This window comes from Artemia franciscana, chromosome 1 (genome assembly GCF_032884065.1).
Source record: "Artemia franciscana chromosome 1, ASM3288406v1, whole genome shotgun sequence".
NCBI classification, from domain to species: domain Eukaryota; kingdom Metazoa; phylum Arthropoda; class Branchiopoda; order Anostraca; family Artemiidae; genus Artemia; species Artemia franciscana.
The window spans coordinates 13,870,798-13,896,722 of NC_088863.1; the positions used below are offsets into that span (position 1 = coordinate 13,870,798).

The following is a 25,925-nucleotide window of genomic DNA, read 5'->3' on the forward strand; positions in this document are numbered from 1 at the left end:
ATAATGCACTCTCAACATTTTATAAAAAATGGACCTCTAAAAGGCTAATCGCTTCCATATGCCTGCTACTCAAAATGAGAATGTGAAAATCGCCACCGTTATGGTCAAATTTTTCAAACTTGGATATTCCTGGAAAAGTAAAAAAGTAAGTAAAAAGTAAAAAGAAAAAGTAAAAAGAAAAGTAAAAAGTAAGCTGGCAAAGTCAGGTGTATTTGTTTCGGAAAACCTAACTAAAAAGCGTCACGGTCTATTAAACGCGGCTTGTACCACCTTTGGCTACAAAAGAAAAACAGGTTGTCACGAATTGGATGGGAAGAGTTTACAAGGAAAGAAATAAGAGAAACTGAAATTTCTTAGGAGGATGTAAGGAGGAAGGCTTTAAATGGAATAGGACGAAGAAAGAACGGGCATAGCTGTGTTGTTCACTGTCAGCTTAGTGCTGCAATGACTGCAACTACATATCTTTGGCCCAAGAAGGGTTTGGTCTGATCCTGGACAGGTTCTTGCCAAGGTTCCGGATGAAACTCGTATTTGTAAAATAAATTATTTCCATTAATGTATTAGTATGTGACTTGTTAATATTTTTCTTGATTTGCAAATACCTTCATCAGGCCATTATATTTCATTTTTTCACAATTTCTTTTTCATTTCGTTGTATTATTTTTTCTTTATTTATTTAATAAAATACCGTAAAATACCACACAATAAATACCGTACGTACCTGGAGAGACTAGTCAAACAGTTCATGGTAACGAACTGTAGTAAGGAGCGACCCGACTCAATAGTAAACGAAACTCTAGAAATCGGAATTTTGATGCTAAAAAATACATCAAAAGAATTGGATTTTTATGCTGATTTTAAATATATAAGTTTCATCAAATTTAATCTTTGCCATCAAAAGTTACGAGCCCGAGAAAATTTACCTTATTTTGGAAAATAGGGGGAAACACCCCCTAAAAGTCACAGAATCTTAACAACATTCATAGCATCGCATTCAGCATATCAGAGAACCCTAAAGAAAAAATTTCAAACTCCTATCTACAAAAATGTGGAATTTCGTATTTTTTGCCAGAAGACAGATCACGGGTGCGTGTTTATTTGTTTTTTTTTTTTTTTTCCCAGGGGTCATCGTATCGACCAAGTGGTCCTAGAATGTCACAAGAGGGCTTATTATAATGGAAATGAAAAGTTCTAGTGCCCTTTTTAAGTGACCAAAAAATTGGAGGGCACCTAGGCCCCCTCTCACGCTCATTTTTTTCAAAGTCAAAGGATCAAAATTTTGAGATAGCCATTTTGTTTCGCATGGTCGAAAACCCGAATAGCTATGTCTTTGTGGATGAATTACTCCCCCACAGTCCCTGGGGGAGGGGCTGCAAGTTACAAACTTTGACCAGTGTTTGCATACACTAATGGTTATTGGGAAAAGTACAGACGTTGTCAGGGGGATTCTTTTGGTTTGGGGGGTTGTGTCGAGGGGAGGGGGCTATGTGGGAGGATCTTTTCTTGGAGCAATATGTCATGGGGGAAGAGAAACTCAATGAAAAGGGTGCATGATTTTCTAGCATTACTATAAAAAACAATGAAAAAATAAACATGAAAACTTTTTTCAACTGAAAGTAAGGAGTAGCATTGAAACGTAAAACGAGCAGAGATTATTAAGCATATGAGGGGTTCTAAAAATACTTTAGCATAAAGAGCGAGGTATTTAGGAGGAGATTAATACATCGCTCTTTATGCTAAAGTATTTTTAGTAATTTCAACTACTTATTCTACGGCCTTTCTGATTCAGGGGTCATTCTTAAAGAATTGGGACAAAACTTATGATTTAGTATGAAGAACGAGGTATTAACGAGGGGACAAACCCCTCATACACATAATAAAAATATAAAAGTTTGTTACGTAAGTTAATTCTTAAGTTACGTGTATTTTTTACTAATAAAAACGTTCGTTAAAAATTTAAAGTTCTTGTTACCTTTTTAAGTAACCGAAAAATTGGAGGGCAACTACGCCTCCTTCCCCATCCCTTATTTCTCAAAATCGTCTGATCAAAATTAAGAGAAAGCCGTGTAGCAAAAAAAGAATTTTAATAATTTATATGCGGAGAGCCAAAATCAAACATGCATTAATTCAAAAACGTTCAGAAATTAAATAAAAAAAAACTAATTTTTTTTAACTGAAAGTAAGAGCGACATTAAAACTTAAAACGAACAGAAATTACTCCGTATATGAAATGGGTTTTCCCCTCCGCAGCCCCTCGCTCTTTACGCTAAAGTTTGACTCTTTACCACAATTCAAATTTTTAAAACAATTAAAAACTTTAGCGTAAAGAGCAAGGGATTGCGGAGGGGAAAACCCGTTTCATATACGGAGTGATTTCTGTTCGTTTTAAGTTTTAATGTCGCTCCTTACTTTCAGTTAAAAAACTAGTTTTTTTTATTTAATCCTCTAAAGGACTAGCACTTTGACTCATTCTTAGAGTACTTGTACCAACGTAATTTTACAATGAATCAAAGTTTTCAAAATTTGCTTACTGAGAAAGAAATTACAAAATAACAGTGGCTTGCAGCCAAAATGTAATTAATGACACTTCGAATTCTAGTGCTTTAAATAGCACAACAATCTGACAAGTGTCTGAGATCATTGGGGGGGGGGGGGGGCAAAGGTTAATTAAAAATGATTCAGCCTCACAAGAATAGAAACCCCATAAAAAACGTTCCATCAGAGGCAACACTATAGTGTTGCCTATAGAAAACACAATAAGGCTCAAATGTTTTATTTTTTTTCCACAAAGGCACTTCATATGGAAGGGTTCGTCGTATAAACGTCAACGGGGGCTCTTTCGATAGAAAATCGAGAGTTCTAGTGTCCTTTTTAAGAGTCAAAGTAATCGGAGGGCAACTAGCCCCTCGTTGACATTTTGTTAAAAATTGCTCAAAAACCACATAGCAAAAACTCCAAGGTCGACATAACTCCCCAGGGCCCAGGGACGGGAATTTTAAGTTATGCCTTGGGGGCAAATATGGTTCTTTTAGAAGAAATCCTCGAATAAACTTCAGAGAGGGCTCATTTGATTGGAAATTAAAAGTCAAAAGGTTGGCCTTTGATGTCAAAAATGGAATCACGCAACCAAAGAAAACTTCAGAAATGAAGTTCTATTGCAGTCAGAAAAAGGAAAAATAATTTCCAAACGAGGAATTAGAGACAGTCTGGGGGATTATTCAGGTTCAGGAAGAGTTTCCTGTTACTGCAGAAATTCTGGAGTGAGATTGGATCAGGAAGACTTTCTGTTTGTTACCCCCTAGTGAAGAACATCACTAAATCAACAAAAAATCACTAAACTACAGAGTTTTTCCATCACCGGGTGACAACTCTGAGTCAGAGCAACCGTTCGCTGATTTGCAGGACCTTTATATATGTTTATATCTGATCCAAAAATTTATTTTCCCGTTCACTTTAAGGTTTGAATGAAAAAAAAATATCTATAAACAGTAATTTGTTTTTAGTACAGTAAAGGTGACAGTTGTCTTCAGGGGGGTAGATTTACGAAAGAACCGTTCTTATTTTTGTTAATTAGTTTGTTTTAAATTGGAATCTATTGACACCACATTTGTAACCCAAAATTTGAAAGAACGTTATATGCATGAATTCAACGAAGATCGTAAAACATTTCCAGAAATCTGATTCTTTTTTTAATTGTGTGAATGTTAACAAATTAAGAAAAATTAGCTATTAAATTTTTAATAAAAAAGATTCAATTTTAATAAATCAACAGATCAGTTTAGTTCAGAGAAATGCGGATGTGACCCTTGATATGATCAACAAGGTTACGTCTAGATTAAGTCACTCTTCTGACATTAACTCTAGTAGAAATTTCACACTGATAAAAAAGCTGAGAAAGAGGATAAATGTTGGTCCCCCTCTCCCACAACAGATATTGAACATAATGGTAGTTTGAGTGGGATGAAAGGGAAGCAACTACTTACAAGTGTTTTCTTAGTTCAAGAAGAATCTTGTTGACTCGGGAAACAAAAAAATTAAAAATCTATTAAATCTATTACAAATGTCATTTCCTGGGCTTCTTCAAATTCTACTTCTATGGACAGCTCATCACAATATCCAGCTGCATGAAAGTGAGGGTAAAACAACTTTGCACGCTTCATCTCTTCCCCAGGCCGTTCGGAGCTTTACTCTTTACTCTCTCTGATGAGCTCTTCCCTTTTTTGAGGCCATCCACCCTCCCTAAAATAGGTCCTAGCCATCTTATCGTCGTAAACTTGGTGCACATTTTTGAAGTTATTATCTGGTGTAAATTGTTCAAATGAGTACCCAAGGGTGTATCCAGGGGGGAGGGCTAGTAGTTTTCAACCTCCCACCCCCAAATGTTGGCCCGACTCGTAGAAAAGTAACAAAAATGAATATTATATAATTTTGTATGCGTTTTTTAAAGTTTTTTTACAGTAAAAATAAACCGTCAAAAGAAATTGTTTTGTACCCCCCCCCCGGTGGAGGTTTTTGTCAACATATGGCACACACTCCGCAATCTTTCAAAGCCTCCATGTTTCACAGCCAACTTTATAGCTGTCATAATCCTAACTTCTAGCATTCTTATCTTGTTTCTAGGACTTTTATTCATTTTCTTTAAACTTTCTTCAACTGCGAGAAAACTCCCTGCGTCTTGAATATTCCTCTTTCAAATCTTAACGGCATCAATTTTCTTCCTTAAATCTGCTAACTGGGTATGAACACCTGCTGAAACGGTTAGCTACTGCCCCCAAAAGTCCCCTATGCCATCTAGCACTGGCAATTCTTGACGTTTTCTTTCAAGCTTTTGTAAATCTGTTTTCCCCTAAAACTGAGATCAGGCAATTATTGTTACAGTAATATTCCTACACTAATTTTGCTTTATTACACCAACAATGGGAGAAGGGGTATTGTGGCCAGTTAGAATAAAAACTCGAAAAGATGGCAGAGATAACTCAGCATTGTGACAGAACAAAACAAGGAATATTTATAAGTTTATTAAATAACTCAAGCAAAAAAAAATCTTGTTCGGCAGATTTTGCGGTCAACCCTGGGGCTAAAATGGGAAATAATGGAGCCACAGCATAATAAAAATAATTTAATTTCCAGCACAAGACATAAAGTCATCTTTGAAATATTTCCTTTTGCTGAAGATATACTTCACTAATCTTGAAATTTTTTGTAAGTCTGGAATGAAAATCAACAAAGTGTATCCACCTACATAATCGGCTATGTCCGTGACCGTCAGTCAATTACTAATCTTCAGCTGTGAAAATAATCGTTTAAGTTTATACAACGGGTACCTGAAGTCTCATGCTGATTGAGTCTCGTTACTCTGTTAGTAGGTTTCACTAAAAGGGTGGTTAATTTTATACATAGTTTTAGAAATTCTACCACGTTTTGTCTCACAGCTGAGGATTGATCTGGAACTCTCAGGAATCTATCCTTTGGAAGAGGGGTGTAAGTAAACTTCATATATTCCGATGGGGGTAAGGGGGAAACAAATATTTTGTCTCTGGTCATCACAAAACAGTATATGCTATGGCTTTAGTTTTGATACCTGCTACAGTAGTTTTTACATAGTTGAAAACTAGATTTTTCAGTTATCACAATGGATAACCTATATTTATGAAATCGGCCAGAATTGCAAAGAAGTAGAAAAAAGTCTATGTGAATCATGAAAGTGATGTAGACATACTTGCTTGTTACCTTATGAAGGTAAAGAACAGTTTCGTTTGGTGGAAAGTCCTTCTTGAGAAAATTAAATACGCTGAAAATTCACATAAGTTACAAATGCACACTTTTTCTTATAATTTCAGACCCGAAACTTACCCTCTGGGTAAAAACAAGAAGGGTTTGCTTTCTTTGTTGTTAATAATTTTTATCCTTCAGAAATATCCTTTTCTTGTTTAGCTCCCTTTGATGAAATTTTATGGGTGTGTGTTTGACCTAAGGTCTTACCACGTCCTTTCAATTCGATTGTCCTGTGTTGTTTTTATAACTCTCCTGGGTAGAAAACAGCTGGCAAAATTAATTTTATTGAAAAATTGCATGCCATTGCTGACTATGTTCTATCCAAATACCCATATGCTGTTTTTTTTTCCGGTTAGGTGATGCAAATAAATTAGAACTTGAATCTACTTGTAATACTTTTAGTCTAAAACAAATTGTAAAAGTCCCTATAACCAAAGGCAGCTCTACTCTTGATTTTATATGCACCACTATATCAAATTTCTAAAATAGTTGATAAATAGCGTTAGCCTTTGACAAAGCTTTAGAGTAATAATAGAAATAAAAAAAATGTATCATCGAGAAATGAAATCAATCGTTTTTATTCAACTCTGAAAAAGTTAAGCCAAATGAAATTAATCGTATTTAGTCAACTTTGAAAAAGTTGAGCCAGCTTCACCTCTCACAGAGACTATCTGTCTCGGCTTCCCTCCAAATAGCTATGGCTCTCAAGTCTTTCATCACTTCCATAAAGTTATTCATCTTTCATATCCTATGATTTGACTTTTGGTGGGGGGGGGCTAGTTGCTCTCCGATCAGTTTTAAATCTTAGAATGGAGCTAGTACTTGAATAAGCACCCTGCAAAGATTATACGACCACTCCTTCCACAAAAAACTTATTTGCCCCGAGGCATAGCTTACAAAACTTTTCTCTGGACTCTGCGGAGTTGTGTCGATTTGTTATCTGATGTTTGGACTATTTTGAACAAAATGAATATGTCAAAATTTTGACCAAACGCATTTGGGGAAACGAGGGTGTGGGAGAGGGGTTTAGTTGCCGTGTAATCACTTTTTGACTATTAAAAAGAGCACTAGAACTTTCAATTTCCAATCAAATGAGCCCCTTACGAAGTTTGTGCAACCACCCCTTCCATAAAATCTTAAATGCCATAAGTATAATATTCAGCAGTATATTACTGTGAGAGTTTGAAAAAACTATAGCATTGTCTTTATCAAAAATTGGTACTCAGGTAACAAGTATGATTTTTTTTATTTTTTGCGTTTCTGCGTTTTCAACGTGGCAGATGAGCAATACTCTTGACCTTATTAATTTTTGATAAGGTCAACATTAATTTTAACCTTATTGCATACTTTTGGTCTATTAAGGTAGAGAGGAAGTCCCACTCCGATGGAAACACTTAGGCAGGAGCTATATCAAATGCCGGTTGTAAACTTTGAAAGTAGTGAAAGTAGTTATAATTAAATTCTTAATCATAATTAAGTTCTGTGAAATTCTCACTTCCTAGATGACAACATTAATATCATAAATTCTGAATATTTGCAGGAGCTGACAGATTAAAATAGGTCAGTTCCTGTCACATGCTTCAATGTTTGTAATATATATATATATATCTATCTATATATATATATATATATATATATATATATATATATATATATATATATATATATATATATATATATATATATACAATATATATATATATATATATATGTATATATATATATATATATATATTACAATATATATATATATATATATATATATATATATATATATATATATATATATATACGCAGATTAATATGTTACTATAGGGACTTTTGGTTCGAAGCCTATTTTTGTGACCAAATACTTTATATAGCCACTACTACCATACGACTACTGGCAGCCCCTTTATAGGCTTTATCCGTTTTCTTTATCGAGGCAACAGTTTTCTTCTCTGGAGAAAAAAACAATATGAAACATTTGTGTCTTCTCAAAGAGGTTAACTAGTCAAACTGATAAAGACAAGTAAACCCCGACTCCTTAATAAAATAATCAAGTTCGTCTTTCTCTAAATAATCAAGCATTTTCACAAAGGAAGGCAAGAGATTTTTTGGTAGCAATTTTTAGGAGCGCAATTCATGGAATTTATAAACAGAAAGACAACAATCCATGTCTGAAATCAAGGCAGGATTTCGAAAATATTTTTAAATGATAATTGGAAGAAGAATTCTTCAACATAGTTACGTTTGTAAATTATTAACCAAATTAACCACAATTACGAGCTAATGAAGAAGAGGAGGAAGGAAAAGCAGGTTTTTTGGTCTCCGTAAAGTAAAAGCAGCAAGTAAAGTCTGTATATTTTGCAGCAGGTTTTGGCTTGTGTCGCTACAGGTTGGCAGGCGTTGGAGCAGGTTTGCAATATCTAGCTGCAGGTTTTATCCTTCAGAAATAAAAAGTTGTTCAGAACCAAAAACTAAAAGCATGATGCTCCTTGTTAGGAGTGATCGGATCTTAATGAAATTTGATGTTTGGAAGGATATCGTGTCTCAGAGCTCTTATTTAAAATCCCGACCGGATCCGGTGACATTGGGGGGGAACCTAAAATCTTGACAAACGCTTAGAGTGGAGGGATTGGGATGAAACTTGGTGGGAAAATAATCACAAGTCCTAGATACGTGATTGACATAACCAGGACGGATCCGCTCTTTGGAGGTGTGGGGGGGGATTAATTTAAAAAAAATAGAAAAAATGAGGCATTTTTAACTTATGAGGGATTGATCGGATCTTAATGAAATTTGATTAACGTGTTTCAGGGCTCTTATTTTACATTTCGACCAGATTCGGCGATATTGGGGGAGTTGTGGGGCAGCCTAATATCTTAGAAAACGCTTGGAGTGGAGGGATCGGAAAGAAACTTGCTGGGAAAAATAAGCACAAGTCCTAGATACGTGATTGACATAACCGGACGGGATCTGCTCTCTTTGCTGAAGTTGGGGGGGGGAGGTAGTAATTTGGAAAAATTAGACAAAATGAGGTAGCTGTAACTTACGAACGGGCGATCAGATCTTAGTGAAATTTGATATTTAGAAGGATTTTTTCCTTTAAAACTCTCATTTTAAATCCTGATTAAATCTGGTGACATTTGGGGGAGTTGGAGGGGGAAACCGGAATTCTTGGAAAACGTGAAAATCGAGGTATCTTACGAATGGGTGATCGGATCTTAATAAATATAGAAGAATCTTATGTCTCAGATGCTCCGTTTTCAATTCGAATCGGATCTGGGGACATAAAGAGTTGGAGGGGGGGACCAGAAATCTTGGAAAACGCTTAGAGTGGAGAGATCGGGATGAAACTTAATGGGAAGAATAAGCACAAGTTATAGATGCGAGATTGACATAGTTGGGACGGATCCGTTCTCTTTGGGGGAGCTGGGGGTTGTTAATTTGGAAAAATTAGGTAAATTGGGGTATTTTTAACTTAAGAACGGGTGACCGAATCTTATTGAAACTTGATATTTAGAAGAAACTCATGTCTCAGAGCTCTTATTTCAAATCCCGACCAGAACTGTTAACTTTGGGGGGATTTGGAGGGGAAAACTGGAAATTTGGAAAACGCTTATTAATGTCATAGATACGTGATTGAAATAACCGGACTGCATCCGCTCTTTTGTGGGAGTTAGGGGGTGGGGTTCAGTGCTTTGGCGATTTTGGTGCTTCTGGATGTGCTAGGGCGATGAAAAGTGTTAGGCGTGTCAGGGAGCTGCACAAATTGACTTGATGAAATCGTTTCCCCCGATTCGACCATCTGAGGGGCTGAAGGGAGAGGAAAAATTAGAAAAAAATGAGGTTTTTTTTAACTTATGAGTGGGTGATCGGATCTTAATGAATTTTGTCTTAATGAATTTTGATATTTAGAAGGACCTCGTGACTCAGAGCTCTTATTTGGATCCCAACCGAGATTAAGCCTTTGATTTTCCTTTTAAAGCTATGTATTGATTCTTATAATTTTGCTAGAGCTCATACCATATGAGCTCTTGGCTCTTCCGACCTCGTCACAAGTGCCATATGGGCTTTTAGCTCTTGTTTTACAAACAAAAATCATATCAGTGTAATCCAAAGACTCCTTTTTTTATTGATGCAAGAATCCGCTGGATTTTACCAATTTAATTGGTAAAAAAGTTATAGAATCGTCGAACCAGGTGAATTTGGAGTGTTTGGGCTATATATCAGAAACTCCCCAACGGCTAACATGTTCCTTACGATTTTGTTTCCAGCATGATCGACTACCCTGGGATCCACCCTTAACATTTATGTCCCTTCCGGCATGGGTATTAATAAAAATAAGCAAGATACACATTCTGGCGACTATAATGGTCTGTTGACTGAAAGGCTGTATCACCCTTATGTTTTTGTAAAATCTGTTTAAGTTTTTCACCGAGACCAGGAACAAATGGTAAAAAAATATAACTTAGTCAAATTCCATTCTGAAGACGACAATGAAATACAACACCCCAACTGGTGACGCTCTTAGAAACCGGTGCCGTTGTTCATAAATTTTTTATGCTGCTTAATTCTTTTTCTTTTAAAGACCTTGTTAGTGATAAGAAGTAGGAGAAAAAAAAAATATAATACATTAAGGACTTTAATGTGGTTTTGATTCTTGACTTTAATTTTGATTCCAAATTTACTTAAGGTAACATTTGCTAGTTTATTTAGACTTGACTTATTATCATGAACTAAGCCTCTTTTGTCTTTGACAGTAGGCCGATGAGGAAAATGTGCTATGTAATTTACTTCCTGCAGCTAAGACTATTAGTTCTATAATTACTTTACTTACTCTTATCATCTTGGTTATGGGGGGGGGGTCAAATAGTTTTTTATATTTCTCAGTGGAAAAAAACAACAAAAGGAGCGAAAGAAAATGTTTATTTTTGAATAACAAATACAAAAATAACATAACAACTAAACACACAAAGATGTTTAGTTGTTAAAAATTAATTTAAGTTGTTAGAATGTTAAGTTAAATAAGAAAAAACTTCTAGTGCTGATGTTGCAACATAAGAATAAAACCAAAGCCAATGTCTGTAGTGAATATATATATATATATATATATATATATATATATATATATATATATATATATATATATATATATATATATATATATATATATATATATATATATATATATATATATATAAAAATAAGTTGTCTGTCTGTGTGTCTGTCTGTCAGGTGACGTCATGTTTCTGTGTCGACTGACGTCATGAAGTTAGTTGTCGTCATTTTTGCTATGACGGTGACGTCATTAAAGATATTTAATCATGAAGTTAGTTGTCGTCATTTTTGCTATGACGGTGACGTCATTAAAGATATTTAAGACATATATGTTCACGTAGAAATCTATTAATGTTTAAGTTTAAAATGACTGATGAACTTACAATGGCAAAAGCCGATGAAGATGCTCAAAGAGTCTATGCCAAAAAAGTTGCTGCTGATAGAGAAAGTCAGAAAAGAAAGCGTGCCGAGGAATCAAAAGAACAGCAAGGAAACAGGCTTGAGGCTGATAGAGAAAGAAAGAACAGAAAGCGTGCCGAGGAATCAAAAGAACAGCAAGGAAACAGGCTTGAGGCTGATAGAGAAAGAAAGAACAGAAAGCGTGCCGAGGAACGTGCTTTGGCGAGTTTGGTGCTTCTGGACGTGCTAGGATGATGAAAATTGGTAGGCGTGTCAGGGAGCTGTACAAATTGACTTGATAAAGTCGTTTTCCCCGATTCGAACATGTGGGAGGCTCAAGAGTGAGGAAAAATTAGAAAAAATGAGGTATTTTTAACTTGCGAGTGGATGATCGGATCTTAATGAATTTTGATATTTAGAAGGACCTCGTGACTCAGAGCTCTTATTTTAAATCCCGACCGGCATCAAGCCTCTGATTTTCCTTATAAAGCAATCTATTGATTCTTGGAATTTCGCTATAGCTCATACCATATGAGTTCTTGGCTCTTGGCTCTTCCGACCTCGTCACAAGCGCCATATGAGCTCCTAGCTGTTGTTTTGATAGTAAAATGTGAGACTGATTTAATATGTATATTTAATATTATTTAATATATATCTAATCTGATTTAATATATGATTTAATATATATCTGATTAAATGTAATCCGACGAGAAACCATAGTGTCACACCACTGGGCTCACACGGTCAAACCTTCTCCTCTTTTTTATTATAAGATATATCTGTAAGGGATTGACAATTATATATTTAGCTTAATATAAAACTTATATAAAACTTATACAGACCTTTCTAATATATAGAACTTATATAGAAAATATAGTATAAACTTATGTATTTTATATATATATATATATATATATATATATATATATATATATATATATATATATATATATATATATATATATATATATATATATATATATAAAAATATATATATATATATATATATATATATATATATATATATATATATATATATATATATATATATATATATATATATATATATATATATCTTATTATAGAACTCTTATATAGAATAAATATTGATCTTTCGTCGCATCAGAAATTGTTGCTAAAGTTTTTATATTTTGACAACAAATAAACAAAGTTTTTTTAATAGACTAAAATATCCATATTATACCTAACAAATAACTTGAAAATATTATGTGTACGATTGGGACTGTCCCTTCTCAACTCCTTGCAAAATCCCGATAAATCATCAGAGTAAACTACTAGCAGCTTTTATGGGTGCAACAAATCCAATAAATGGATAATTATAATTTTCGCAACTATTATTTTATTTATTTTTATTTTACTTTGTAATTATATAATTATTAATCATAGAATTTATAAATTAATATCAATTAGATAAATTTACAAATATTAATTATAATTATAAAATTTATAATTATAAATTTGTAACCATAACCCTTGTAAACATGTAATTCAGTTATTCTTTTTCCTTGTTTAACAAAGACATACACAATTGGATCTTCTTAATGCAATGTGAAAAGTATCTTCTACTGTGATCGTTTTGCCCGTGTCATTGAATGGGCATCAGGACTTCTCATGATAGGGGTCAGAATGGCTTCAGTTCTATAATAAACCAAAAATTATAAAGATTTTTAATCTACACAATGAGAAAGGCTCTTCTTTTGGTAATTTAAAAAGACCACTAGAATTTTTATTTTCATCTACGAACTTTTTGTTAGTAATAAATATACATAGCTTAAAAATTAACTTACGCAATCAACTTATATATTCGTGTATTTTTATTACGTATACGAGGGGGTTCACCCCTTCGTCAATATCTCGCTTTTTACACTAAAGTTTGAATTTGTTCCAATTTGTTAACAATGTTCCCTGAATCACAAATGCTGTTTAATTAGAATAATAGCTCTTTGAAAGTACTAAAAAAAGGTGCACCCCCTTATATACGTAACAATTTTTGTTCGTTTTAACTTTTAATGTTGCTTCTTACTTTCAGTTGAAACAAACTTGTTTTTTTATTATTTAATTTCTGATCGTTTTTCAAATAGTTTTGGGAAATCTAGAGCCCCCTTCATAGAAAATTCTCTCCCCCCTTGAAAAGTTCCTCAATTTAGAGACCTTACCGCGTAACCCTCTCCCCTCCCGACCTTCTTGACATACAAAAGAATAACCCTTGAAAACCTCTGTATGTTTCCCAATAACCAATACTATATGTAAACAATGGGCAAAGTTCATATCTTGCATTGCTTCCCCCTGGGACTGTGTGGGATTAAGGCGTCCTCAAAACATAGCTATTAGATTTTTTGGCTATGCCGAACAAAATGGCTATCTCAAAATTTGAAATACTTTGGGTAAAAATGAGCTTTGTAGGAGGCCTAGTCGCCCTCCAATTTTTTTGGTCACTTAAAAATAGTACTGGAACTTGTAATTTCTGTTATAATGAGCCCTCTCGCAATATTTTCGGACCACTGAATTGATACAATTATCCGTGAAAAAACGAAAAACAAATAAACACGCATCCATGATATTTCTTCTGGCAAAAATTCAAAATTCCACATTTTTGCAGCTAGGAGTTTGAAACCTCTACAGTAGTAAGTACTGTAGCTAGAAAGTAGTGAGGCAAATTTTCTCAGAATCGTAACTTTTTTGGTTAGTACTAAACTTGATGAAACTTGTATAGTTAAAAGCAGCATAAAAGTCCAATTCTTTTGATATATCTATTGGTATCAAAATTCTGCTTTTTAGAGTTTCGGTCACTATTGAGCCAGGTCGCTCCTTTCTCACAGTTCGTTACCACGAACTGTTTGATTTCTTCATGGCCTGTTAATTCGTTTACTACATTTTCGGCTTAAATAGCTGTAAATTATCATCTCTTACTCTATTGACCTACAGTTTTATCTATGAAAGTTTATTGGCAGGAATTTGGTATTATTAGTTCAATTTGTAAACTAAAACTCCCCAATCTCCTAATTGATAGCCCAGTGGAAGTCAGGGTGAACCTCTAACTTTATGGAGCCTCTGAGCTAATAGTCTTTTTCCTTACAGGAAAAGGACATCCAGCTTAAGTTGCAACTCATATTTGACCATCTTCAATCCTCGTCTGAAATGGAGCCACCATCTTCAAAAGGAGATTTAGACGGTTTAAATGACCGACACAAGAAGTAAGTATTGTTTTACAATTGCTAAATGCCTGACAATCGCCAATTGCCTATTATTATTTTTTTAGCATCAAAGAACAAAGATATGTTTTATCTATTTATTCATTTGTTTGTATCTATTTATATGCCAAAGCTAAGAGTCAGATTAAGCTAATTTTGCAATAATGAGAAAAAGTGGAAATTCAACAAGAAGAAGAAAGAATCAAACTATAGTAGATGAACAAATTAGACAAAAAGAATAAAAGATGGGTTTCGGCCAATTCTACTCTCTTTGGTGACATTTATGAGCCTGATATCACTTTTTGTTTGTGTTGTATCTTTCTAATAATTATTCTAAAATGAACCAAAAATGTCTTTTCAATAGGAGTTATCTACGCTCCAGACATTTGGAGTAACAAAAAATTTCTTTCTAATTAATATCTTCTGAATTTATAATTGGGTTCCTAGTTTTAGGGTATCTAAGTAAAATATAGTCTGTACCCATGCAATCCATGAAAATGCATTTCAGTCTAGGTTTTACAATCGCTATTTTTAGGGGGGGGGTTTGGTTCTTTAGCAAAACAGTCCTCTCAAGCATGAATTGGTGGGATTAAGCAAAGAAAGATACAGTTTAGAACTGTAGCTAACCACTATTCATTCTTTTATTTAACTGTGCAGAGCTCCATTTTTTTCCTTGAAACAATGACTGTAAAGTAATGTAATGCGTGTGTGCCACAAACTTTCTATATTTAATGAAAGTAAATCCTCAGTGCCTAACGAGCATTTCGTGTGTAATAGGACCCATATTAGCATTTTTTCAATTTAAAAATATTCCAATTAAATAAAATTTTCGAAATCATACATGTTACAATTACAAAAAGGTTTCTGTAAAAATACCCATTTTTCAGTTTTCCAACGGTTGTAACAGTTATTACTCTTTTATCAGTGTTAAATTTTTTTCTATTATTACGGCTAATTTTTTTGTCATTTTGTTTTCTGTTGCTATCTCTGTCAATTTAAGACCAACTATTTACAGCTAAACTTTATTGATAATTAAATAAAAAAAACAACAAGTTTTTTCAACTGAAAGTAAGGAGCAACATTAAAGCTTAAAACGAACAGAAATTACTTCGTATATGAAAGGGGCTGCTTCCTCATCAACGCCCCACTCTTTACGCTAAAGTTTGACTCTTTCTCTAAACTCTTCATTTTAAAACAGTAAAAAAATTTAGCGTAAAGAGCGGGGTGTTGATGAGGAAGCAGCCCCTTTCATATACGAAGTAATTTCTGTTCGTTTTAAGCTTTAATGTCGCTCCTTACTTTCAGTTGAAAAAACTTGTTTTTTTTTATTTAATTTCTGAACGTTTTTGAATCAATGCATGTTTTGATTTTGGCTTTCCGCAGAGAAATAATTAAAACGAAATTTGCATATTTATTTTTTTTGGCTAAATGGCTTTCTCATAATTTCGATCGAATGATTTTGAGAAAAAAAGAGCGGGGGAGGAAGCCTAGTTGCCCTCCAATTTTTTGGTTAATAAAAAAGGCAAATAGAACTTTTAATTTTTTACCAATCTTTTTATTAGTAAAAGATATACGTAACTTATAAACTAGCTTACGTAAAGAATTTTTATTCTCATGTTTTTATTACACATATGAGAGGGTTCGCCCCCTCGTCAGTACCTCTCTCTTTACGCTAAATCTTAAATTTTGTCCCAATTCATTAAGAATGACCCCTGAATCACAAAAGCCGTAGAATAAATAGTTGACATTACTAAAAATATTTTAGCGTAAAGAGCGAGGTATTAGGAGGAGGTGAGCCCCTCATATGGAAAATAGTTTCTGTTTGTTTTAAGTTTTAATGCTGCTCCTTACTTCCAGCTGAAAAAAAAACTTTTTCATATTAATTTTTTCATTGTTTTTTTTTAAATAATGCTAGTAAATCCTCTGCTCCCTTCATGGAAATTTTCTTCCCCCATGACAAATTCTTCGATGGAAAGTTCCCCCAGTATATCCCCCTCTTCTCAACCCCTCCTCCCAACCAAAAAATCCTCCTGAATACAACACCTGTACACTTCCCAATAACCATTACTATGCACTGGTAAAAGTTTGTAACTTGTACCCCTCCCACGGGGACTGTGGAGGAGTAAGTCGTCTCCAAAGACATAGTTATAAGGTTTTTAAACTACGCTGAATAAAATGGCTATCCCAGAATTTTGATCTGTTGACTTTGGGAAAATAATTAGCGTGGGAGGGGGCCTAGGTGCCCTCCAATTTTTTGGTCACTTAAAAAGGGCACTAGAACTTTTTATTTCCTCTAGAATGAGCCCTCTCGCAACATTCTAGGACAACTGGGTTGATACGATCACCCCTGGAAAAAAAAAACAAACAAACAAACAAACAAATAAACACGAATCCGTGATCTATCTTCTGGCAAAAAATACAAAATTCCACATTTTTGTAGATAGGAGCTTGAAACTTCTACAGTAGGTGTCTCTGATACGCTGAATCTTATGGTGCAATTTTTGTTAAGATTCTATGACTTTTAGGGGGTGTTTCCCCCTATTTTCTAAAATAACACCACATTTCTCAGGCTCGTAACTTTTGGTGCGTAAGACTAAACTTGATGAAACTTATATATTTAAAATCAGCATTAAAATACGATTCTTTTGATGTAGCTATTGGTATCAAAATTTCATTTTTTAGAGTTTTGGTTTCTATTGAGCCGGGTCGCTCCTTACTACAGTTCGTTACACGAACTGTTTGATCTAATGTAGTTTTTTTTTATTGTTTTTGAATGATGTTTTATCACAACGTGTGCTAAAATAATTCTTTGCTTTCGTTTTTTCTTTCTTATCTGTGTCGAAGCTCATCACGGCAGGAATAGTTTTCAAAGAGCTCCACAGTTCAAAAGTTTTGCAAGCTGTCAAATATTTTATAAAAGAAATGAAATTCTAGTTTTCTCTGAAGTGAAAAAATGCATTTTCTTCAGTGAAAAATACAACTATTCCCCTGTTACTCTCCAAATCTTTCTATATCGATGATAGAAAACCATATTTTTCACGGCCTGTGATGATAAAAGAATTTTGTGATTTCAAAATCGGAGAATTTCTTTTCCCCAAAGAAATTCTTTGATTTTGAAATTTTTCTTTTTCTTTATTTTTTTTTTCTTCTTTTAGTATTGTCTCTATTTTTTCTTGTCTTTCTTTTACATTCGAAAGTACCTTATGCCTTTTTAAAGTTATTAACCGAAATAAGATTCTTGACTCCAATCTACTATACGATTTGGTAATAAATTCTTGGAAAAGCAACCCCTTCTTCAGAATATGTGAATCTTCTTAAAATAAAAAAATCTAAACTAATTACATTTTAATTTTTTTTTCTTCATTTAAATGGAATGCCTCCTCTTGAAAAAAGTGCTCTAATTATTGTACTTTTGTCGCTTAATAACGCTTTCTTCAACACCATTTTACAATAATCATAATTTTGAAATGGAAAATATGGCGTCTTTGCTACCTAATCTGACATTTTTGACTATAATAGACCATTCAAATTTTGTGCCAAATTGTGATTTTTGTTCGTTTTTGGTTTCTTTTTGACGCCTAATGGTCTAATCTGCTATGGTCAAATTTTTGAAATAATTGGGCAAACCTTTATTAAGCTGTGAAAGGGAGAGTCGAGACCAAGCTCTCAAAGGGAGAATCAGGAAGATGGAAGTGTGGTGAAACATACATCACCCCCTTATCCTCCCTTTGAAAGCATCTTGGAAAACGGTATTTTTGTATTTATTTGAGAAGTTTGAAAATGTCAAATACAACTTTTCGATGTAACGTTGAATATTTATTTATTGAAATAATTTTTGTCCGTCTTAAATTGGGTTATTATTAAATAAATTTCTTTTTGTTCGTCATGGATTTTAATTTGGCTATTCACTTTTCTTTGAAAAACTTCATTTCTATAAAACTAAATCGAAATGAATTCCTTCGAAAGAGTATAAGTAAACTCTATCAAAAATAACAAGTTCGTAAATAGACTAGAAATCCATAGCCCAATGGCCTCTAACAGGTTTTTAAACTTTCAGGAATGTTAAATAGCAGTTTTGTGACTTCTTTTTATTTTTTTGATAAAGTATTCTAAATCCTGTTCAAATTATTTTATGTAGGAAGTTTTATTTCCTCTTTTTTGCAGACTTAATCAGCTATTAGAACCTAAGAAATACAATTTTGAAACCGACATTCAAGTATTGGAAAATCTTGAAAGAAGTTCCACGGATATGGAATCCTTATTAACTGAAGTTTGCAGTTTTAACGCTTTCGATGCAAAACTGTCTATTGCAGATAGTCAAATAGAGGTAAAATTTTTCGCGTAGAGACCTTTTCTATAGAAGAAGAAAGTACTATGAAAAACAAACTTTTAACGGTGCAATGGTGTCATTCTTTTGTTGACCCACTGGAATGAACACCTGTCGTTTACTTCCCATTTACATGTTGAAATTTCAGGGGTAAGGAAATTTCTTTGATGAGCTTTTACTCCCTGCGTCTCTGAGCTAAACCAGCATTTATTTACTTGAATTCTTTTGTCTCTGATTTTTCTCTCCTGGGGGAGTTGGTGAGTTCTTGAAAATCATGCAAAGTATAGGTGATCAGATATGCTTGTCTAATGCTTACTAATAATTTAAAAGAACCCTTAGAATTGTTTCTTAAACAGAACTAATGAGCTACATTAAAACACAAAACGAACAGAATTAAATTCCTGTGATAAGCTAAACTTTGAAGAACATAGTTTACTGGGAATGACTAAACGAAACCTAAAAGGGGCAGAAATAGAAATGGTCAAGCTAAACTTTAAACGGACAGACACTGTCTCAAGAAGGATTTCGTGAAACCACACTGAAGAAACCTGCGTCATTTGTGCTTTACTGAACACAACAAGACATAATAATTCAGAAGCAGCTAATCAATGTTTTGATAGTTTGACTCGATGATGATTTTCCGAATGAATTGCAATTGAAAGGAAAACTTTTGCTGAGAAAATATTATGTTAAATTAGTAAAAAAAAAGTTTTCAATTTAAATGGATTAAGGTCCTAGTACAGGCCTATTTTGTTGAAGCACAAAGTAAGGTCTTAGCTTGTTTTGAATTGAATCGAGACTTAGCTCATCATTCCAAAGTGACAGTATGAAGTAATGGCACAAATCTCCACAGCATATGCCGAGCTTGTTTGCCTACCGACCCTGTCTGCAGTAGGGCTATGGAATGCCCTGGCTTAGACTTAGCCTTAGCCTGTCTTTGTACCGTCGTTTTTCCAGAGCTTATGTTCCTTTCCTGATCTTTTTACAAAAGAACTTAAATCTGCTTGAAATTTCTAGGTTTGTCCCCACACTTATGAGATTACGAGAACTGAGGGGCCAGATTTACTGGGGATGGTCAGTTTCAACCCCAGTAAGTAAATATTAACTAGAGTTGACTTTGCCAGTCCTGTTTAGAAAATAAAATAAAATCGGTTATACCCAATTTTGAACATGTAATTTTATACGCGATGAAGGTAAATTTAAACGCCAAAATAGGTTGAGCTCTCTGTGAAAGAAGTTGCCTTCGTTGGTGGTTATAGTATGTTGTACTTCACGCCCTTTTACACACAAGAAATGAAATAACAAATGAATTAACCTTCATTGTCTATTTTTTATACATTAGATATCTGTATTAATCGGTATTTCTATGCTTAGTGTAAAGGACCATAACCTTTTTATTGTTACTAAATGTTATAAATGCATTGGAGTCGACAATTCTTTTTCCTGAACAAAACAGTAGACGATTGTCACGTATTTTCTTTTTACTAATTAAATCGTAATTTATATGCTATGGTAGTAAATTCGGGGTTTCTTTGGGAATTTAATGGTTAAGCTTGGTTTTCATGTAGTACTTCCTGCTGCATATACTTGAGTCAATTCCTGATTAGCTACCAACTATGCCATAGCTTTTATTCCCTTTATTTTTATTGGCAGAATTTTCAACGTTTATTTTTATCCCCTAGGCATTCACAGGAAAGCTGCTGCCAGTTATGGAATATATTCAAGAACTGGTCGATCAAATGACACAAAAGTACTTCTGTTTTGAGGAAATTATGCCGTCAGAAGTTTTTCGGAAGGTACTCAAATTTCTTCTCTAGTATTTCTTTGTTATGAATAGTTTGGATTTTTGTACTATTGGGGTCTCACTCTCCCATTTATACTTGACGGTCGGGTCAAGTAAGATTTATGGGAGGTCATTAATTAGTTTATATCGGACTGAAACGAAATCAGTTCATTAGTTCTAAGGACAATCAAAACCTGCCGCAGTGTATTAACGAAAATGAAAGGAGCACAGCTTGAAGTAGCTTGAAACGTAGCTTGATGTTTTATAAAATCAGCCTTTAAGTTAAATTCACATTTTCTAAGTTTGGAAGAAGAAAATTCAAGTTTTGCCAAATCACCAACTGGAAAAAAAATAGCCGCTTGAAATTGCTAAACTAGTATTAGAACGTTCATAATTTCAATATGTTACCAAGAAGCAATGCATTGCATCTAATCTGCTTTTCATATGTGTTTTCCCATTAGACCATACATAAGGTGGTGGTGAGCTACCCTGCTGGATTCACATTAGAGCTACAGCCTAGGAAGTGAAGAAAAAACAGCAATTTTTTGATAATAAACAATAATGACTGGTACCAATCTATCAAGCGAATACAAAAAAAAAATAGTGATTATAATATTAACAAAACTGTTTCCTTGTTTTAGGAGAAATAGAAGTTAAACTTTGTTTTGGGTATGCCAGGGATTAATTTTAATCTAAGCTGTACATATAAAAAGAATTTTAATGAATTCATAGACTATGTGGCACCATCTAATCTTTGTATTGCAAAAATAAGATAACAAAATGACTAAAACTGGTCAGAAACAAAATCATCCAAAACATATATCGTATCAAAATTGGAGAGTAATCCAAAAATACAAAGCTCCCGACATAACTGCAAAACTACAGGAGCATCGTGATAAGTTATCGACACAAGCATTTCGACGGCTTACCCCATATCATGGGCTCATCTGTTTGTTCTGTTGACATTTTTCCTGGTTAATTTTGTTGTACTTATTGTGTTGTTCCTTTGTACCTTTGTTCTCACCCGTTTGTTCTGTTGATTTTGTTGTACTTCTGTGTTATGTGTTCTAAATGAAGTTGTTTTCTTTTCTGATGTTTATTCCATTTTCTCTCTTTTTACTCTACGATCCTCACATTGTTTTGTGCATTTGGTTATAAATAAATTATTATTATTGTTATATGCTTATAGTTTCATTATAAATTGTGAATATACAAAGGCAAAAAAAACTTTGTGGCTTTTAGGCAATATAATTTCATTTCATGTCTATAAAACTAGTGGAAACGATTTTATTTTCGAACGTTTTATTTTCAAGAATGTCTTGAAGCGAAAAGACAAGGCTCAAACTGTTTTAGAAAACCCATAAACTTCTTAAAACTGAGAATCAGTTGAGATACTGTGATGTTCAGTAGATAAATTTACCCAGTGTGCTCAGTGGGAAGGTGGGAGGGGTGAAATCCTGTTTGATAAAAGTATTGTACCCTGCCTTTTTAATTAAGATGATCAAATATATAGTCTGAATTCTTATGAGTTAGTGTGACGTGGATTTAATTAGTAACGATTTAAAATATAACCAAATGAAGCAACTTCTAGGTACATGCCCCCACCTTTTTCATTTGTTTTACATTTATTTGTCTTACCTTTCCGTAGATCGGGGATCTGGAATCATTCTCTGAGAATATTCGTGTGAAAATAGAAGAAAAGGAATCAGAGGCACGCCAAGGACGAGCTGTTCGTGGTGAATATTTGCTGGGTGTTGAGTCATTCCAAAGTTGGATGCAAACAACAGAAAATAGAATGAGAGAAAAGAGCCTACAGCCATCTTCACTGATAGAATTTCTGAACGTAAGTGCCTTTTACATGTAGTTTGAATGAGCAGAAACTGTGCAGTTGGCAATAACTCAAAATTTAAGAGAACTTTTTACAAAGTTTTGAGCGTTGTGCCAGAAAAAAAAATAAACAATTCAGTACCATGCTATAATAATAGATGAATAGATTAATATATTCATTTATAACCATAATACTTCGACATATAAATAATAGCAGCAGTCTTTCTAAACTAGACACGATAAACAAACTGGGGTTGAGTGAATAGTAACAACTAATAATTACAAAAACAAAGTACTAACAACAACAACAAAAAAATGAAAAAGAGCCAGAAAACAAACTCTGTCGTCAAAAAAAAAAAAAAAAAAAAAAAAAAAGAAAAAAAAAAGAAAAAAAAGCCGCACAGGAAAAGAAGAGAACTATGGGGCTTGAACATGCCCACCCAGAATTTACCTTTTTATTTACTTTTAAAACGCTGTTAGTGTTCAACCGGTCTAATGCTTGGCGGAAGAGAATTCCATGCACACGGTCCTAAATATCGCATCGTAAAACCACACGGTGTACTACTACGGTGCCCTATAACCAAATCCTTGGCGTTTCTCGTACTATAACCAAGTACATTCACATTACTTGTATGAAGTGAGTGAAATAGTTCAGGACATACATCATTTGAACATTTGCAAGCAAAAATAGCGGCTTGATAATCTCTTATTTGGCCTACTTTTATAATCTTCTGCTTCTTAAAAATGAACACGTGTCATCATCCTCTTTTACATATCCTCTGATTAGTTTTGCTGCCTTGTTTTATAAAATTTGAATAAGAATTGTTAGCTAGAATAATTAGGCAGAGAATATTTCAGCCTTCTAATAATTCCAACTGCTCTGGCAACTTTCGAAGCATCCAAATCCCTGTTTTATTTCCATGACAAACGACAATCCAAGTTAAATCCAAGATATTGCGATCACTCATCTTGTTGTGCGGTTTTTGCGCGAGGCGAAATTTTCCAAAAAATAGGGTTGTGTTCCTATTGTACTGTACGCTATAAAATGCGTTTTATTAACATTAACATAGAAGGGTTAAGGCTTAAACACATATAAAAGCGGTTCAAACACTCTTAACCTTTTCCAATAGAGCCTCCTTACTATGATTAGAGAAACTAGTAGCAGTATCACCGGCAAAGAGCGTGAGACTTGAATCCGGCATGTAAAACCTCTTGTTGTCAACATGAAATCAATAAATAAAGTAGCTGGCCCAAGACTGAACCCTGTAGAACATCATATTTAACAGGGAACTGACTAGTAACGATATCATTTAAAATAACTCTTAACAGATTTTCCAAATAAAAATTTGTCAATTTAATTCAAAAAAGATCCTCTAATACCTAAATATTGTAAACGACTTTGTAAAATTTCAAAATCAATAGTGTCAAAAGAGATTTAGCAATAGGGCTTGATGAATGACCACACTCATGACATCTAGATTAAAAGTTAATGTTTTACATAAGCTTACTTGAACATCCAGAGTCACTATGGACGTGTGACTGGTGTGAGGATAGTCATGGTGGCAAACGCGCTTGTTCACTAATAAGTGACACGTCACTTTTAATTCAGTCTTTTAACCCCTAGGTGTAATTGTTTAAAACTTTTCATTTTCTTTTTTTTGTACTTAAAGGCTTAACATCTATTGAGGGTAGAATGTGTAAAATATTGTAGCATTTGTTAGACAGTAGATGAAACTAAAATATTTCTTGATTTAGAAAGAATCGAATTATTTTCTAGTTAAATTTTTGAGTATTTGTAAACTTGTTCTGTATGAACCAAGCATATTGCCACTTTTTACTTAACTTACTGACTCTGTTTTCAAAACCTAGTTGCTTACTGTGAGCCCTTCCTCTCATCCGATTCGGCTCAAAGTTTGTGTACAGCTTTGATTAATCTAATATTTTAACATTATAAAATATTTGAATCTCTAAAATACTTAATAATTATCCTACAATTTAGCCTGAAAAATTAAAAAAGTTTGTGGAAATTTGAGCCCAAGTGTACCTTTGCCACTGGGGATATGGGCGTTTCTAATAGACCACACATAGATTCAAGCATTCATTGGACAAGCATTTTTGCCTTTAAGTTATTTTCACGAAGGAGCACGCTTATTTATTTTATCTATTATTTATTTATTTATATATTTTTTATTATTTTATTTATTTATTTATATTTATTTATATTTATAGTTATCTATTTTCTTATTTATATATTTATTATTATTTATTTTACTTAAATAAAGAACTGTAAGTAATCTGATATCAGTTGACTGAAAATTATGTAGTTGACCATAATTACTATGGCTTCTGGGACTATATTTCTTCGTAGTTTGTTGTATCATAGAAATACAGTTATTTTTCTTCTTCTTCTTCTGGTGCCAAGAGTGATTGGAATTTGATGCTACTGGTTATACATTTATATAAATGTTGATATCTACTTTTTATGACAAATTTGGCAATTCTTTTATATTTTTTTCCAGGAATTGAAATTGGACCTAGTGAGTGTGACAAAAGAAGTGGATACAATAAATAAATGTGTACAAGTCATAAGGCAGAAGTCCAAAAATGAAGAATATTTAGAAAATATATCGGTGACAATGATTTCCTTAACTCATCAAATAAAGACCATAAAATCGTGGCTTGAAGAAAATAAGTTACAGGTGAGCTTCTTTATGATTTAAAAAATATGATGATTAATGGTAGAATGAATAGAATGAATTTCAGTCCATGAATTAATTATGAGTTTTTTGTAATTAAATAAATTAAATAAAGGAATCACAAATGCCGTTCAATCAAAATAAATAGCTCTTTTTAAGGTACTAAAAAAAACTTTAGCGTAAAGATCTAGGTATTGAGGAGGGGACGAACCCATTCCTATACGTAATAATGTTTTTTTTATTTTAAAATAAACATACCCCCCCCCCATAATACTGTTATGACTCGTAAAACATCAACAATGCATATTAAATATTTTTTGAGGCTTTTTGAAAGTTTTGTTTTGTATTTCCCTCGCTCCAACAAAAATCCTGGATATAGCACAGCTGAATTACCATTAACCTGCTGCTATCTCCTTTGGTTTATAATTCAAATATGATGCCTAAGCAAAGATAATAAATCTTGATAAACCAAAAGTTTGGTAACAATATGGTGCAGAAGGTCAAATAACCCATTTTATTGAAAACACACCGTAAGCTGAACTGGCTGAGGGGACGCACTTTTTCCCTCCCACCCACTCTATGTGTTCAGTATAGATGATTACACCTTGAAAGTCGGTGCTGTTGTTATCATAACGTAAAGGACAAAGGAATAACCTGGAAATACTGATTGTTTTTGTAATTCAAGTACGTCATAATTAAATTACAATATTTACCTGTGAACTGTGATCTCTTTCTCGTTCTTGAATTAATTCCTGCATTAGCAGGAATTTGGATCATTTGGATCATTATCCAGACTAATAATTTAGTTTAAGTATTTTTAAATTATTTTGTTTTAATATTTATCTTCGGCTCAATAACCTTTT

General features: G+C 33.5%; 2 protein-coding genes across 2 annotated transcripts in view; one reads left to right on the plus strand and one right to left on the minus strand.

Moving 5' to 3' along the window:
• The window catches only part of LOC136026093 (FGGY carbohydrate kinase domain-containing protein-like), a 461,793-nt gene that overhangs the window by 99,110 nt on the left and 336,758 nt on the right, over positions 1 to 25,925 (minus strand). The window lies entirely within an intron of this gene.
• LOC136041873 (uncharacterized) lies at positions 59 to 25,873 on the plus strand. Its single transcript, XM_065726694.1, has 7 exons — positions 59 to 145; positions 14,317 to 14,432; positions 18,594 to 18,756; positions 20,439 to 20,552; positions 22,188 to 22,382; positions 24,886 to 25,065; positions 25,748 to 25,873. The coding sequence occupies exons 1-7, from the start codon at positions 59 to 61 to the stop codon at positions 25,871 to 25,873; spliced, it is 981 nt and encodes a 326-aa protein (XP_065582766.1).